We start from the raw sequence: 17,102 nt of genomic DNA on the forward strand, positions 1-17,102 counted from the left end.
CTGATGACCTAGTATATTTAATAAGATTAATCTGTATTCCAAACAGTAAAGGAGCAATGAACTTAAAGTCAGGAGCCCATACTAAAATCCTGGCCTTGTTGCTCATCTGCTTTGAGACTCTGAGCAAGCATCTGTCTGTAACTCTCAGAGCCGCCCAGTTTCTTGTATGTAAAGCTGGTAGCCCAATAACCCATAATCAGAGTGGAGATCTTCAATATAGGAGATCAGTCTTCAACAAAGGGGAGTGGCCACTGCAGGAGGAAAGGGGGGAAGGACAGGGAAGGGAAGGAGAGAAAGGACAAGGAAGTCTGAGAAGGGAGAGAGAGGGAGAGGGAGAGGGAGAGGGAGAGGGAGAGGGAGAGGGAGAGGGAGAGGGAGAGGGAGAGGGAGAGGGAGAGGGAGAGGGAGAGGGAGAGGGAGAGGGAGAGAGGGACCACAGTGATTTGGGAAACCTGCCTGCTAGTCCTTCACAGGCTTCCTTGACAAAACTGGCTCAGCCCCAGCAGGTCTCCCAGGAACCGGCCCTTGTGTGCTCCCAGCCTCTCTGAAGTGCTTCTACTGTTGCTACCAGAGGTTTGGGAAAGGGCGTGTGGGTTCTAGAACAGGGAGCTGAGGAGTCACTCTGTGTTTGCAATGAAGAGGTGCAAACCTCACTCGGTTGTTGCTCTCTCTCCTCCTGACCGTCTCCTTAACTTCATGCCTTGGTCCAGTGATATAGGCAATCTCATGACTTCCATGTCTATCCAGGTCTCTAAGTATGCACACATGTATACTTTATACCAGGAAAAAGAACGGGAGGAACCTTCTAGTAGACCATGTATATACCTTATCTTGTAGCGGCCTGCAGAGCCTCACCCTAGAAGGGCTTGCACAAGGTCACATGAGAACTCAGCACTCACTGAGCATGTGCCATGTGCCAACCGTGATTATAAGAACTCTGCATGGCTTAAGGCACTCACTCACTCCTTAACATTCCCAGCTGAACAGATAACTACAATTACTGCCATCTGCAGATGTGACACTCATCTGTTAAGGTTGCCCTGGTGTATCTTCTTGTTGAATTGCCCATTTACTTTGGGGGGGGGGGGGAAGAGTCACCTGAGTCCCCCATAGTGTTCAGGGCCCTGAAGTCCCTAGGGTCTAACACTTGTGGACTAAGCATGTTGTCGGCAGCCTCTGAGTCATCACTTCATCCCAAATTTGTTTGCGTTTATGCTTTCTCTCTGTTTTTCATCTCCGCTGTCCTTTCCTTCTTGTCTTATTTGCCATAATTTTGTGTTTTACTTTTAAGAAATTTTCAACATGTTATCTATCTATGTTGTATGTGTGTATACACATGTGTGTGGGTGCATGCACGCCACAGTGAATTTATGGAGGTCAGGGGACAACTTCTGAGATTTACTTTACGCCTTCCACCATGTGGATTCCCAGGAGCTGAACCTAGATTACCAAGCCTTACCTGATAGGCCATCTTACCCTTCCTGCGTTAACTATTTAAAAAACACTTTACATTAACACCTTCATTAACACCTACATTTTTAGTGATGTCTCTAAATTTTTCTTTCTAGTTGTTGTCTAAGGGTGATACCTGCATCTTTTTGTTTCATAATTACCTGTCTCAGATGAGAGCCCTGGATCTTCTATGTTCCTCATGACACCCTAAGTTTCATTTGTGCATTTAATTTGGCCTTAGATGTTTTAAGAAAACTACTTAGGGTCAGTGAGATGGCTCAGTGGGTTCAGGCACAGATGACCTGAGTTCAATCCCTGGGATCAACATGGCAGAAGGAGATAACTGACTCCCCCAACTTGTCTTTTGACCTTCACACAAGTGCTATGGCACATATATGCACCCCAATAAATGCATGTAATTAAAAAAAAAAACCAAACACTGGGTTGGAGAGATGGCTCAACAGGTAAGAGCACTGGCTGTTCTTTCAGAGGTCCTGAGTTCAATTCCCAGCAACCACATGGTAGCTCACAACCATCTAGAATGAGATCTGAGGCCCTCTTCTGGCATGCAGACAGAATGCTGTATACATGATAAATAAATCTTTAAAAAAATATATAGTTATCACTCAGAGGTGTGGCCAGGTGAGCCTCCTCTCTCTATCCAGCAAAGGTTTGAGCAATTTTTTGTTTTGTTTTGAGACAGGGTTTTCCTGTGTGGTGGTCTTCCCTTTGATGTCCTGTTGCCCATTTGACCTGTCTAGGTAGACCAGAGGGCCCTGGCACCTTCTACACAGGGCAGGTTGCTGTCTACGGTCAGTACCTAGGCTGCCTGTGATCTGCCCATTTTTTTACCCCTCACTGCTGAGGTAATCTTCCTTGGTACCCAGGAAGGGTCACTTGACTCTGGGGGCTGCAGGCCTTACCTGTACCCCCATAAACCTCCCTCTCATCATTAAGGGCCAACAGCAATAATTTTACAATAGGGTCTTTGTCCTGTTATTCCATGGGTGTAAAGTGGCATGTCCATACAGGCACAGAAGTGCAAGCCTGCTGACTTTCTCCTATGCTTGGAGTAACTAGATTGAGGCCCAGCAGGCTGGCTCATGAAGTGCCGAGTTGGTTGATTCTAGAGTGAAAACCTCCTTATCGTCTCCTGTAGCTTGTTTGTTTGATTTTTTTTTTTTTTAAAGAATTACATTTCTTAAATTTGTGTGTGAGTGTATACATGTGTACAAGCTCTTGTGAGAGTGTGTCACAGGGCGCTAGCAGGTCAAAGACAATCTCCAGGAGGTTGGTTTTCTCCCTACACCACATTGGTCCTGAAGATTGAACTCAGGTTGCCAGGTTCAGCACCAAATGCCTTCAATGGCTGAGCTGACGCATAGGCTCCTGGTGGTGTATTCCGAGACAGAATCTTGATAGGCTATAGAGCCCTGGATGACCTGGATTTCGATACGTAGACAACGCTGTCCTCAAATTTGAGACGGTTTTCCTGCCTCTGCCTCTCAAATGATGAAATTACAGGCATGTGCTATCCATATCTCTAGCATCATCAAAACAGTTTCCCAAGAGCTAAGCCCTTCACCCGGTGCTAGGTCCTCCCTTCACCCAGTGCTAGGCCCTGGTTTAGCTGCTACATGCATAATGTCTCCCCCACTCCCAGTTTTCTTCTAGTCCTCCTTACTGAAGGGCAGCATCTTCCCCATGTGGGAACAGGTTCTCACTTGCTGGTCATTCCCCTCATGGCAGCTGGCAGAAAACTGATTTCGAGATGGGGTAATGCTGGCCGACTGCCTAGGTAGAATTTAACAAGGTAGAAAGGAGCCAATTCCTTCTTTACCAGGCACACACTTTCTTAGCCCCCTGCCTGCCGTCCCATGCAAATGGCTTTCTTCACTGAGCTGGCCCCTTGGGCTAGTTCTCCCACTCCGTGCTGGCTAAGGCTCAGGGCACAGAGGGAAGACACTGTAAAGGTCTAGGGCCACCGTAGGAGGTTGGTGGGGAAAAGGAGAGAAAAACAGGTCATGCCTCCAGCTCCCAGGCATCTGGAGACTTCTGTGGCTCCCTTCACTTAGAGCCTGTGGGACCTGCATAACAGTGTAGCGCTCAGTGCAGGGCAGTGTGGATGAAAATGAGGATATGCTTGGAAACTTCTCTGGAAGGGGCAGGTTGCTGGGCTCGGGTCTTCTTTGGTGGTTTACAGACCTGAGCAACAGGCTGGGCCTAGGATGCTGATGCAAGTCAGTGAGGGTCTAGGCCAAGCATCTTGTGTACCCCATGCCCTTCCCCCAACCCAGCTCTGCCCCTGCCCAGCCAGGAAGGGGGAGGCTGCTCCTGGCTATGCCAGGAATGCAGCTGGCAGCAGCATGCAGCAGGAGCAAAGAGCAGCCTACTACCCAGAGAGTAGGCAGAGGGCCTGCTGCCAGGGTGAGGAGGGGCTCCCTCTGCTTTCCTTCTCATTCCCTAGATTCCCTTCCTCCTGGGCAGCACAGGACACTCCTCTGGGGCTGCCTCAACCTCCCAGCAAGTGCTTAGGGTCTGCTTCTCCCCAGGGGAGCAAGAGCAAGAGGTGGCAGCTGCCTGGTGCCAGTAGCTCCTCCCACTGCCAAGAGCTTGAGCTCAAGCTCAAGCAATTATTGAAGGAAACGTTCAGTGAACCCCAGAGCATCTACTCTAGGGCATCTTTCTGAGCCAGGGAGGCAGAGGAAGCAACAGACCAGTGGGGAGAGACTCTGAGGATAGAAAGCTCCCTAGGAGTCCTGGCCACCTTTTCTACATCCCAGTGATATGCCATCCTGGGGTCTCCTCTGCATACTCATTATCCTTCATAAGCCTTAATCTACAGATTGCTGGGGACTGTGACAACCTCACATTACAGGTGATAATATTACTGGCTGCTCAGCACAGATGCTAGGGTTGGACCTGACCCTGAGCAGGGAGCTCAGGACCTGAGTTCTTAGCACCTGAAGACCTAGACCACCAATCAGTGAAATCAGGGGCTCTCAGCTGTGAATCCCCCTCCCAGCTCAGAGCTGTGGGGATTCTGCAGCAGTGCCTTCTGCTAGCTGGAGCATCAGGCTGGTTGGCTGTGGTTCTGCCAGGACTGGTACAGACCTCTCCTGAGCACAAGAGGAGGGACAAACTCAAGACCACTGGGGTAGCTCTGGATCACTTGGCTTCTCCTCTGGTAGTCTGTGTCTCTCCACTCAGGATACATGAAGTCTGGGGAGTTGGCAAAGTTCCCAGAAGTGAGCCAAGCTAGAGCTCACAGTCTGGAGTCTTATCATTTCTTAGGTGTGGGTTTGCCTTGGTACCCTGGTTTTGACCCAAGTCCTTGTTGACCCACGTTAGAACCTCCAAAGAACAGAGCCCATCTGGACAACATGAGTAGCTGTGGATCTCACGGCAGCGCTGTAGATCCTAGAAACTCCTGATGTTAAGGTTGTGTAATGGTACTGAGGTCTGGGCAGGGACTTGGAGGAACTGACCACTATACTGTCTAGGTAGTGTGAAGATAGATGTTCATGCGTGCTTGCACATGTATATGAGTAAAAATGCACCTATGTGCATATGGGTGTGGAAGCCAGAGGTAGACCTTAGGTGTCTTCATATTATTTATTTATTTATTTATTTATTTATTTATTTATTTATGCATTTATTTACTCATTTATTTTGAGACATAGCTCACTGAAATTGGAGTTCACTGATTGGCTAGACTGGCTGGCTCACAAGGGTTGGCCTGCCTACCCCTCTCCAGTACTGAGATTACAGATGCATATATGTAGGTGCTGGGACTTGAACTCGGGTCTTCATGCTTATATGGTTTAGCTATCTCCCCAGCTGCACTGATGCATTTTGATTGGTGATGCACCTGGCTGGATGATTCTATACCTGTCTCTTGAGGGGAAAGGGTAGCCTATGTCCACTGACAGCCTCACCAAGATGAAGGAAGCTGGTGATGCTGGAATCTGGCTTAAGTTGAGGCAGATAAGAAAGAATATATGGTCACTGTGTAGATACCTCCGGAAGCTGTTTGGTTTTGCCCTTCTTTTCTGTAATCCTCTCTCTCGGTTTAGGGCTCAGACTCACTTTGGGCCAGAGGAGAGGTGAAAGGATTTCAAGATACATGCAAGGCACTACAGAGAAAGGGCCTCACTAGGTATGGTCAGCCAGGCAATTAACCGGTGGCTAACCTGCTATTTGGGTTGCTTACCTGTGGTTAATCTACGGTTAACATGGCAGCGAGGGTGCTTAGCTGCTGGCCAAGTCACATTGGCAGGAAACTTTGGCTCTACCTTACAGGTTACATGCTTTGGCTCCTGGCATTTTTATTTGTTATTTGGTTGGCTGGTTTTGTTTGATTTTGGCATGGTTTCTCTGTGTAGCCTTGGCTGTCCGGGCATTCATTTTGTAGACCAGGCTGGCCCTGAACTCAGAGATCTAATTCCTTCTGCTTCCCAAGTGGTGGAATTAAAAGTCACGTGCACCACTAGTTCTGGCTGGCTCCTGACATTGTTAACAGGAACAAGTTAAATTACAGATGATTCATGAAAAATGCTTGGCTCAAGTACAAACTCAACAGCAAAACTGTTAATTCAGTCAGGCATGATGGTGCACACCTTTAACCGGAGTACTCAGGGAGGCAGAAGAAGCAGTAGGTGGATCTCTGTGACTTCAAGGTTATCCTGGGCTATATAGAAAGCTCTGGGCCAGGCAACAGGACTTAGTGAGAGTGTGTCTTAAAAAGAAAGAAAACCACCTGAAGCTCTGCTAATCTGATGCTTATCTGTTACCTAGAGGCTCCTGTGGGAGGTGCTTCAGCAGACCCCTTAAATCCCATCTGCTCTGCCTGCTTCCTAAGAGGCCGGCATTCCCCTCCCCCCCTTTCAAAATGCAATGGGTACAGAAGGCTAACCAGAGAGTGCTTTGAAAAGAACACAGTGGTAAGTAGCCTAAAGACAAGAGGCAGGCTGAAGGGAGGTGTGCCCAGGAGTCAAAAGTGACTGGGAACTGTGGTAGCAGGCCAGCTGGGGTCTCAAAGATATTTGGGCATGGGAAGATCTGGGTGTGGGAAGGAGCTGCGGCTTTGTTTTTTTACCTCCTAAGGAAGCCTGAGTCCTACTCAGTTGAGATATTCAAGAGGTAATCTAGATCATTCTGGTAAAATTCCACAGGGAGCCTGAAAGTCAGACACACCTCGCCTCCTGCAGTGTGGCACCAGAGACTCTACCAACTACTCTACACCCAACTCAGCAGGGTGAGCCTAGTTTCCAGCCTGACTTATCTGGTTTCCTTCACTTTTAGGGCCAGGGAAGCTGGACCCTGGCAGCCCATGGCTCCCTTCCTTGCCAGCACCCAGAGGCTTTCCCTTGACCATACAGCAAAGGAGCCCTCCCCTTGCAAACTCAGCCTTGGCCTGCAGACCCTCTGTGGCTGAGACAAAGCCTTTCCAACAAAGCCTCTTAGGATCGACCCTCCCTGATGGGGTCAGAAACAAACAGAACTGATAGCTCCTGGTCTCTTCCTTCCCAAGAAGCTGCAGAGGGCTTGGTGGTGAGACAGCAGGGAACTCTTTTGAGAAGAGAAAACACACACACACACACACACACACACACACACACACACACACACAAAGAATGGAGAGGAAGGACAGTAAAGGAGAGGGGAGGCCAGAGCACTCTACTCCACCCAGGAAGCACAGCACCTGGATGGCCTTGCCAGGGTGGATGGGCTGGGGTGGGGACAGCAGTAAGGGGACTCAGGTGGAAGGCTGCTTCCCTGCCAGAGTAGTAAGGACCCCTTATTATAGGCCATTCTTAGTCCCTTTCTCTCAGTTCAGGGACATAGGAAGGAAGAAGAAGGAGGAAGAAGAGGAAGAGGAGGAGGAGGAAGAGGAAGAAGAGGAAGAAGAGAAAGAGAAGAGAGGAAGAATATGTGTGTGTGTGTGTGTGTGTGTGTGTGTGTGTGTGTGTGTGTGTGTGTAAAACAATGAGAAAGAGGTGAGGAGGGTGAGTGAGGCCCAACTGTCTGAGTTGCCAGGAGCTAGACCAGGAGTGGGCTAGGGGATGGCACCCTCTTCTCCTCTGTATAGTGTTCCTTCTTCCCCTCTGTAGAGTGTTCCCTCTTCTCTGTATAGTGCTCCTTCTTCCCCTCTGTATAGTGTTCCTTCTTCCCCTCTGTAGAGTGTTCCCTCTTCTCCTCTGTATAGTGCTCCTTCTTTCCCTCTGTATAGTGTTCCCTCTTCTCCTCTTTATAGTGCTCCTTCTTCCCCTCTGTATAGTGCTCCTTCTTCCCTCTGTATAGTGCTCCTTCTTCCCTTCTGTATAGTGTTCCTTCTTCCCCTCTGTATAGTGTTCCTTCTTCCCCTCTGTATAGTGTTCCTTCTTCCCCTCTGTATAGTGTTCCTTCTTCCCCTCTGTATAGTGTTCCTTCTTCCCCTCTGTAGAGTGTTCCTTCTTCCCCTCTGTAGAGTGTTCCTTCTTCCCCTCTGTATAGTGTTCCTTCTTCCCCTCTGTATAGTGTTCCTTCTTCCCCTCTGTATAGTGCTCCTTCTTCCCCTCTGTATAGTGCTCCTTCTTCCCCTCTGTAGAGTGCTCCTTCTTCCCCTCTGTATAGTGTTCCTTCTTCCCCTCTGTAGAGTGTTCCTTCTTCCCCTCTGTATAGTGTTCCCTCTTCCCCTCTGTAGAGTGCTCCTTCTTTCCCTCTGTAGAGTGCTCCTTCTCCCTCATTTTGCAAGTAATGATAAAATAAAGACCTGGCGAACTAGATCTTCCTCTTGCCTCATACAATGTTGACTGAGGGTCAGCCTTCAATGAGAGCTCAGAAAAACCATGGTGGGGGAGGGAACCTCTCCAGAGCAGAGGTGAAGTGTGTGTGGTATGTGTGTGTGTGCGTCCTGCCCCTAACTTGTACACCACAGCAAGTTGTTTGTGAGATATTATATTGCGGACGCTGCCACACTGAGGTAGCCCCAGTGAGCTCTTTTACTGTATGTTCTTCCCAGGAGTCAAACCCTAAGCTAATCTCACTGGTGCTGGCTAGGAGGACTTGTGCCTACAGGACCTTTCACTGGCTGCTCACAGCCCTCAATGAGGACGCACCAGCTCATTCCTGGTCTTGTCCCAAACCCTTGTCCTCATTAAAGCCCCTTCTGTTCCAGGGCAAAGTCCTGTCTCTAGTTGTCAGAGTCCTTGGCTCCTCACTTGTTCCAGCTGTATGCAGAGCAATCCTAAATCCTAATCCCCCATATTACCGGAGAAGCCCATGTGTATGAAGCAGCACCCCTCTCTTCTGGTCTCCACCTTGGGCATTGCCCAAGCCCTGTGCTAGTGATGAGGGTCATTATGGCCCCTCCAGGAATGGGAGCCAGAAGTGGGTTCTTTCTGGAAGCATGAAAGGCTTTCCATGTGATGTGGGCAAGCCTTTCCTCTTGGTGGCGTATTTTCTTCTTGGCCCCATGGCTCTCTGGAGGGGATAGGAACATAGAATAATCTCTCAGCTTCTCCAGCCGGATGTACCACCTTTTTGTCATGGGAGCTTTCCAGAGGTGGTCCTTACAGACAAGGGGTCTCTAAGTCCTGAGGCCACGGACTTGAGAGTCCTGGTCACAGGGGCCTGGCAAACAACCAGCTGTCAGAAGCTCCCCTGAGATCCATGACTCTTCACTGATCGCCTGTATTCCCTGGAATGTTTCCTGCACCTCCGCTTGTTGTCATGACAGTGTTGAGGAGGGAGGGATAGCTGTCCTATGTGTTTCTGTGCCTCTGATGTCCACTGCAGGCAGACAGCACACAGGCCAGGCCCTTGGAGGCATGCACACTCATGTCTATTCCAAGAGATAACAACTTTGGGGGCAGTGCAGTGATCCCAGGTGGAGGGATGTTATTTCTAACATCTGAGCTTGATTCTCATCCAAGGCCCTCTGGGTAATGCTGCTTTTCTGTGCTCTCTGGAGGGAGCCCCTGTTCGCTCTTCCAGAACTCACCTTACAGCGGCATTTGCCATCTGTGTGGTCTCTACACTACAAAGAACGTTTAAGACTGCATATGCCTTCAGCTTTCCCTATCTGTCACATAACATTTGCAGGTATTAGGATTCTTTATTCACAAGTGACTCTTCTGAGTGATCAAAGGTGCCAGGAGCAGAAATTCCATGTACACTGGCCAGGGTGGGTATGTCAACCCTGCTATTGTCCTCTTTCTAGCTTCAGGGTTCCTGATGGGAGACCTGTCTTATTCCAGGATATTGAGAGTGAGTTTCTTGCAGAGATCTCATGTACCGTTTACCTCAGCTTCCCACCAGTAACCCCTCTCCCCACCCTCAGCCCCAACATCTGCAGCTAGGTTTGCCACCCCAGGTCACACTTGGGCATCGTGGGCACCAGTGTCTCTTCTTCACCTTCTCTGGGCACACATCATGGCTTCTATCCACCCTCTCACACACCCAGCAACCCCAGTCATCCCCAGTGTCCTGTGCCAGCTACCTTGTCCCAGTCCACCACTTTGAACTGTGGCTCAATAGCAGGGTCTGTCTTCTGAGTCTCTGCAGAGGCTACAGCACCATTCTCTGTGGGATCCTGGAAAGAGAAGACAAAATCACTCATAGGGTGAAGAGTGAGAATGGAGTCCCGAAGTGTCTCAAGCAAAAAAGCTAGGAATGGGGGAAAAAAAAAACCAAAAAACCCATGGGTGGGACTGAGGTGGGTGGAAATCAAGGACATCAAGAACTTTTGCGATCAGAGGCACTGGTGTGGGTGTCATTATTCTTTGTGCTTCTCCCTTACAAAACAAAAATGAAAGACGCAGAAAGATCTGGGAGAGCAAGCAAACCATAAGGAAGTGAGAGGGGCGAGGCCAGACTCGGCAGGGGTTAGGCCGAGTCCCAGAGAGGCACCGAGGGCACCTGTGGTGCTCATTACACCACACCTGAAGATGTCCCTCCGTCCCTTCCTTCCTGCTTGGTGCTCAGTGGATTGTGTGGGTCACAGGCTGGTCCATGTGATCTCAGGAAAGTAAGGCAGCTGGGAGCCAGGTCCTCCAGCTATCCCAGTTAGTCCGGGGTCACATGTCGGATGGAACTAGCTGAGGTGTGCCCAACTGGGCTCAAGGTGAAGTTAAACTCGCAAAGAGGCAAAGCCAGAAGGAAATGGAATGTGCTGGGAAAATCACACAGCTTTGGCTAGCTCCAACATCACGTGGGGTAAGGCCAGAGAAAGCACATTTGCACGGAAGCAAAACTCAGGCTTCCCTGTAGGAAGGGCAGGGACAGACCTTGCCACTGGGACTCCCTCTAGTCCCTGTGCCTCAAAACAACCACAATCCTAGCAGCTCAGGGAAGCCAGATATTAGTAAGAAGCATAGGAGCTCTGAGCAGGCAGCTGGGGTGTCTTTTTACTTTCCCTGAGACAGAGTATATAGCCAAGGTGATCCTTAAACCCTCTATGCAGCCCAGACTGACCTTGAACTCATCCTCTGTGTCAGCCTCCCCAGAACTGGGATCACAGGTGTGTACCACCAGGCCCAGCAGCATCCGGGGTTTGCTACTATGCTTTCATTTTCCTTCCCAATAAGCCTAAGGCAGTTTGTTGGTGGTGGTGATCATGTTGGCATTTTCTGGGGAAAGCCCAGATAAGACACAACGTTTTTGTAGTTTTGCATCTTTGGGTTCTCTGCATAATAGCTGCTTCTTAAACTATATACCTATGTGCACGTGCATTGTAACTGAGATAGAGATTTGCTTTGTATCCCTGGCTGCTCTCAAAACTACCACCATCCTCTCTCAGCCTCTCCTGTGCTGGGATTATAGATATGTACACACAGCTTCCAAACCTGAATTATTATTATTATTAGGTTTTTTTTTTTGGCTTGATTTTTTTTTTGAGACAAAGTTTCTCTATGTAGCCCTGTCCTGAAACTACTATGTAGACTAGGTAAGTAGGCCCCAAACTCACAGAGATCTACCTGTCACTGCCTCCAGAGTGCTAGGATGAAAGGCATGTTCCACTACCACCTCGGTAAGGTTGTTTTTATTTAACTATGTGTTTGTGTGTGGGTATGTGCACATAAGGCCAGGGGAGGGTATCAGATCTCCTGGAGCTGGAGTTACAGGTGGTTGTGAGCTATCTTATGTCGGTTCTGGGAACCAAACCCACGGCCTCTGCAAGATCTCTGTGTACTCCTTACCATTGAGCCATCTCTCCAGCCCTTTGTGGTTTTTGTTTGTTTGTTTGTTTTTTAAACAAAGCATCTTATACTCTCTTGAGGACCAGGAAGGGAGATTTTATGGCACATTATACACAGAAACTCCCTAGGGATTCCTGGTAAACTTCTTTCTTTTGCTCTGTCAGCAATTCAAGTATCTTTCTTGTTCCTTTCAGGTTGGTTGGTTGGTTGTTTTTTCCCTTCAGGGTCTCATTCTAGCTCAGGCTGGCCTGGAACTTACTTGGTAGCCCAGGCTAACCTAAAACTGTTGGTGCTCCTTCTGCATTAGCACGGGGATTACAGGTGTGAGCCACTGTACATGGCCTTACAGTTACATTTTAGTCTCAATATATTCCTGAGGGCTTTAGCCACTGAACTATTAACCCCTCTTTCCTAGATGGCTATTTTCTTCCACTTACTTCTGTAATGGCTATTCTTGGTTGCCAACTTGACTACATCTGAAGTTCACTAAAACCCAAATGAGTGGGCACAACTGTGAGGGATGTTTGTTTGTTTTTCGAGACAGGGTTTCTCTGTGTAGCCCTGGCTGTCCTGGAACTCACTCTGTAGACCAGGCTGGCCTCGAACTCAGAAATCCACCTGCCTCTGCCTCCCAAGTGCTGGGATTAAAGACATGCGCCACCACCGCTCGGCTGGATTTTTTTTCAAAAAATCATTTGCGATCCGTTTTTTCCACAGCTCCCTTGGCAAGTCACAGTGTTTTGTGTGGTGGTGGCAGCTCCGTGACAGGTTGGTCATGGCCCTTGGCACTGCCATGGTGCCTAAGAGGAAGGTTAGCAGGGAAGGAGCAGCGAAGGTGGAGCCCACACACACCACTCCCTGATGCTGTTGGTGATAGCAGGAAACAATAAATCATCAGATTAAAAGTGTAAACGAAAACGGAAAAGGAGAGCGTGAAAAAATGATCTGGAGGAGAAAGACCCACTTCTAATCCTGATCTCTGCAGGAAGATACGCCAGTGATCCAGATCTTTTGAAGTGGAAAGATATATCTTTATAATCTGGGCCATACCTTCTGCTGGCAGCCTATGTAAGGAAGAAGGAAATCTCTCTCTCTCTCTCTCTCTCTCTCTCTCTCTCTCTCTCTCTCTCTCTCTCTCTTGCAAGTCCATTCCTTCACTGGCATTAGAGCCTACTTATTTGGTATTCTCACATGCATTGAAGACCAGCATTCCCCCACCACACACACACACACACACACACACACACAAATAAAAGTTCTTTTAAAGATGACTATCAGCAACACTTCACAAACAAGAGAGGATTCAATACCAAATATGTAGGAAATACAGGTTTACAGCACAAAAGGCCGTCTTCTAAAGAAGGGCAGTTGGCAACTTTATATTTACAGCGGAAACAAAATATTTAAAAAATATTTATCAACGCAGGAAAGTTACAAAGTTATTGACGTGGGACTCCAGATAGAAGCTATCAGAGGAAACAGGCCAATGGTTCACTTCGAACCAACACTAATGCTCTGCTTGAGAGATTATTGAGAGGTCAGGTTTTCAGAGATGGCGGCTTCAGTTTTGGAAACAAAACTGTTAAGGCTTTTCTGTTCAGTTCAGAAAGTACTCTCTTTTAATTAAGAGAAGTTGAGAGGCAGCTGCCCTGGAGCCCCGTTCCTCCTAAGAACCAGTAGGCAGAACGTGCTCTCTCATGGAAGTGTGACTCAGTGGCTCGCATGCCAGTATGGAGTGGCCAGTGGTTCTTTCCAGAGAGTTCTTTTGAGTCATGGACCAGCCCTGAGTGAGAGCTGACATCCATGAAGGATGAGGAGGAGAGGGACACAGGGGAGGTGTAGGCATGATCTCTTCCTGTCTTTTTTCCTCTTCTGCTGCCCCAGCCTAATCAGACCTCGAGGCCTGGGTGCCATCAGGTGGAAGTGTCATGAGTGGTATGCTTTCGACAATTCCTGGAGTGACCACATGAACAAAGTACGCCCTGGGAGGCCAAAGAAGACAACACCCTTCTCTGTCAGAGGCCTGAGGTAGTATCACAAGACTTAACAGGCATCCAATATGGGAAGAGACTCCAAGGGGAGCTAGAGCCAGCCCCACATGACAACACCCCCACATGACATCACCTATAGCAGGAATATTCTGGGTTGGGCATGTTCCCCCACATGTCTTTTATCATTAATTTTGTTTTTTGTTTTTCTGTATAGCCTTGGCTGTCCTGGAACTTACTCTGTAGACCAGGCTGGCCTCGAACTCAGAAATCTGCCTGCCTCTGCCTCCCAAGTGCTAGGATTAAAGGCGTGCGCCACCACCGCCCGGCTTATCATTAATTTTCTTAAGACTAGCTGTGAGATCTCAGAGGAAACAAAATAATTTAAAAATATTTATCAATGCAGGAAAGTTACAAAGCTATTGACGTGGGACTCTAGATAGAAGCTATCAGAGGAAATAGGCCAATTGTTCACTTCAAACCAATTCTGAGGCGCTTTCTACATGTAGACAGAAGACCCTCTGAATGAGGTTCTCCTGGTCCATTTCTGGGGGGTTCCAGGAACTGAGACCTGCCCGCAGCGGCTGTCACACACACCACACACACAGATCTGGATCTTGTTTTCCAGGCCAGTGTTTATTTTGCATTCAGGTTGGGCTCACCCCTGCATTCCACAAGCAAACGCCATCCATGAATCAGAAGTGTGCAAAGGTCACCCCAGGGAAATAGGGTACAGCTCTAACTTAAAAAATCTCTAAACTTTTTTTTTTTTTTGGAAACTTCCACAATGCATTTCAAAGACTCTCTTGATCCTGGGTCCTGGAAGGAAGCCAAAGGGACCTTTATAAACCAACAAAGAATCCCAAAGCTAAGAAAACTGTTCTGGTTGATGTCTTTAGATCGGACCAGTTTTAGTATTGGGGAGGAAGGTGAGTAATTCTGTAGTCACACTTATATTGGCTTTCACAAGAATGATTAACACAAGAGCTAATGACAGTGGGTGTCCTTTCCACCTATGTCTAGTGACAGCTTTCTTATTTAGGGGAAAGGTGACTGAGACGGTCTTGCTATGAGGTCCAGCCTGGACTTGAATTCACCATCTTTCTGCCTCAGCCCCATGGTTGCTGAAATCATAGGCATTAGCACCATGCCTGACAAGCAACCACATTCTCATAGGATCCACTTGGGGGACACCAGACAGTGTCTGGGTTCCTCCCAAATTCTTTACAGTGGGAGATACACAGGTGCTCAGGGCTTCAAGCTTTCTCCTCTCCTCCCCTCCCCTCCCCTCCCCTCCCCTCCCCTCCCCTCCCCTCCCCTCCCCTCCCCCTCCCCTCCCCTCCCCTCCCCTCCCCTCCCCTCCCCCCCTCCCTCTCTCCCTCCCTCTTTCTCTTTCTCTCTCTCTCTCTCTCTCTTTCTTTCTTTCTTTCTTTCTTTCTTTCTTTCTTTCTTTCTTTCTTTCTTTCCTCGCCTGTTGATTGCCTCTCCACCTAGATTGTGAGCTCCTCCAGGTGGGGTCCTGCTAGCCTTGCCTATTCTGAGGCACCGGCCCTGGGATGGCACTCAAATTCTTACTGAATGACAGTATTCAGTCATGTATCAGCAGATGAATGGCCTGTTTAGGTACAAAGACACGAGGCGGGTGTATATGTGGGCAGGGTGGCAGAAGACTGCTGTGGTGTCTTCTATGGGCTGCTTTTCCTTGGAAAGAGAAAGGCAGCTACAAGGAATCACCAACACAATTTACCAAGAAGGTGACATAGGCTGGCACTGTATTTACCCAACTAAGAGTCCTTGTGGAGAGTGAGGTGGGCATTTTGACCCCCTTAAATCCTTCCAATTACAGTCTGAGGCCATTTGGGAGAGAAGCATGCACACAGCAGCACCTGCCCCGGCTTCTCCCGACTCAATGCCAATCGCTGGCTGGTCACAGGATGTCACTTGCTCTTGTCTTGTGGCAACAGTCCTGCTTACATCCCTTGGCCTTTCTCCCCAGCCAGCTCCCCCGCATCAAGCCCAGCCTCATAAGACCCAGAGTACCTGCCAGGTGTTCACTGGCAGCCCCTGAGGTTTCCAGATAGCTCCATCAATACATTTATTTCTTGGGGACAGCCCAGGGCAGGAGAAGAATTCAAGGAAGCCTCTAGTTCGCTATATCCAGTCAGTTCTAGAATAAGGGGTTTAGTTTAGTCCAGGTTCCACTCCCCTCCTATGGCTTCCTCATCTTCTTGGAGCAGGAAGTCAGCTCTCTCTGGTAAGAGCATCCAAACTCCTTGTTTCTGTCTTCAGAGGCTGAATAGGTGACAGTATCAAGTAGAGCAGCCAGTGTGTGGCTCATGACTCAGACTCCTTTTGTTCACAGACAACATCTAAGCAGAAGTAGTCTTTGCTTCCATAAACTGAGGCAGGCTTGCATGGATTTCCCCTCCAACTAGAGCCACCAAGAACGACTCAGTGCACGAGTTACTTTTCTCATTGCTTTCCAAGATACCAGACAAAAAGCTGGGCTGACTTTCGGCCCTTGGCTTGCAGATACAGTATCTCAAGGTAGGAGGCCATGGTGGCAGAAGTGTGGGGGAGCTGGTTACAGGGATGCATAGTCAGGGAGCAGAGAGAGATGGAGGGTACTCTTCAGCTTACTTTCTCCTTTGTATTCAGTGACATGACGTTCAGGGTAGGTCTTCTCTGATTAGTTAAACCTATCTGTAACATTTTTTTAAAAAAATGTATATGTGCAAAAAGAAAGAGGGGGCAGGGGATAGGGGTTTTCTAAGGGGGGGGAATGGGGAAAGGGGATGGCATCTGAAGTGTAAATAAAATATCTAATAAAAAAAAAACCTATCTGGGAATATCTTCCCTAAGAGGTGTGTTTCCATGGTGATTTGAAATCCCATCAAGTTGATAATGAAGATTAAACATCACTTTCAGATAAAAGCATGAGACACCTTTTGCTATAAGCATTGGCACAGAAGGAAGGCAAGCAGGCAGTAAGGGGATACTAATCAAGGCTCAAGTAAAGCAATAAGGAGATACTAATCAATGCCTGATGTAAGGCATTAAGAGGATACAAAGCTATCTCGATGGTCACATGATCTTGGACTCTGGGAGAATGATAGGAATGGGCAGACTGTGATGAAGGGGCAGCTCTGACATAGGTCCAGGGCATGGGAGATGAAAGCCTATTTCATCAATGCTAAGAAGATCCAGACAAATTTTTATATAAAATGTCTAGAATTTTTTTTTCTCTCCCCTATTTTTTTGTAGATGCTTAGAAAATGCTCTACTGACTTCCAGCCCCAGCCGGGGGACTTGGCTTTTTAACAAATTCTGTGGTCCAAACTGACATGCATGAATATAAATACAGTCCTCAGTGTGACGGTTTTCAACCGCTTGGTGAGCTGCTCAGTGTGGGTGCCTCACTCACTGAGAAGGAGGGGCAGGGATAGTCATGAACAGGGATTTTGTTCTTCCCCAGACTCCC

The 17,102-nt window shown here is 48.3% G+C and overlaps 1 protein-coding gene across 1 annotated transcript in view; it reads right to left on the minus strand.

Annotated features, from left to right (window-relative positions):
• Positions 1 to 17,102, minus strand: part of Fa2h (fatty acid 2-hydroxylase) — a 52,104-nt gene that overhangs the window by 12,274 nt on the left and 22,728 nt on the right. Inside the window, exon 2 of the mRNA XM_034522513.2 lies at positions 9,935 to 10,027. Coding sequence (XP_034378404.1) covers positions 9,935 to 10,027 — 93 coding nt within the window. The remainder of the gene's footprint in view (positions 1 to 9,934; positions 10,028 to 17,102) is intronic.

Source organism: Arvicanthis niloticus, chromosome 18 (assembly GCF_011762505.2).
Source record: "Arvicanthis niloticus isolate mArvNil1 chromosome 18, mArvNil1.pat.X, whole genome shotgun sequence".
NCBI classification, from domain to species: domain Eukaryota; kingdom Metazoa; phylum Chordata; class Mammalia; order Rodentia; family Muridae; genus Arvicanthis; species Arvicanthis niloticus.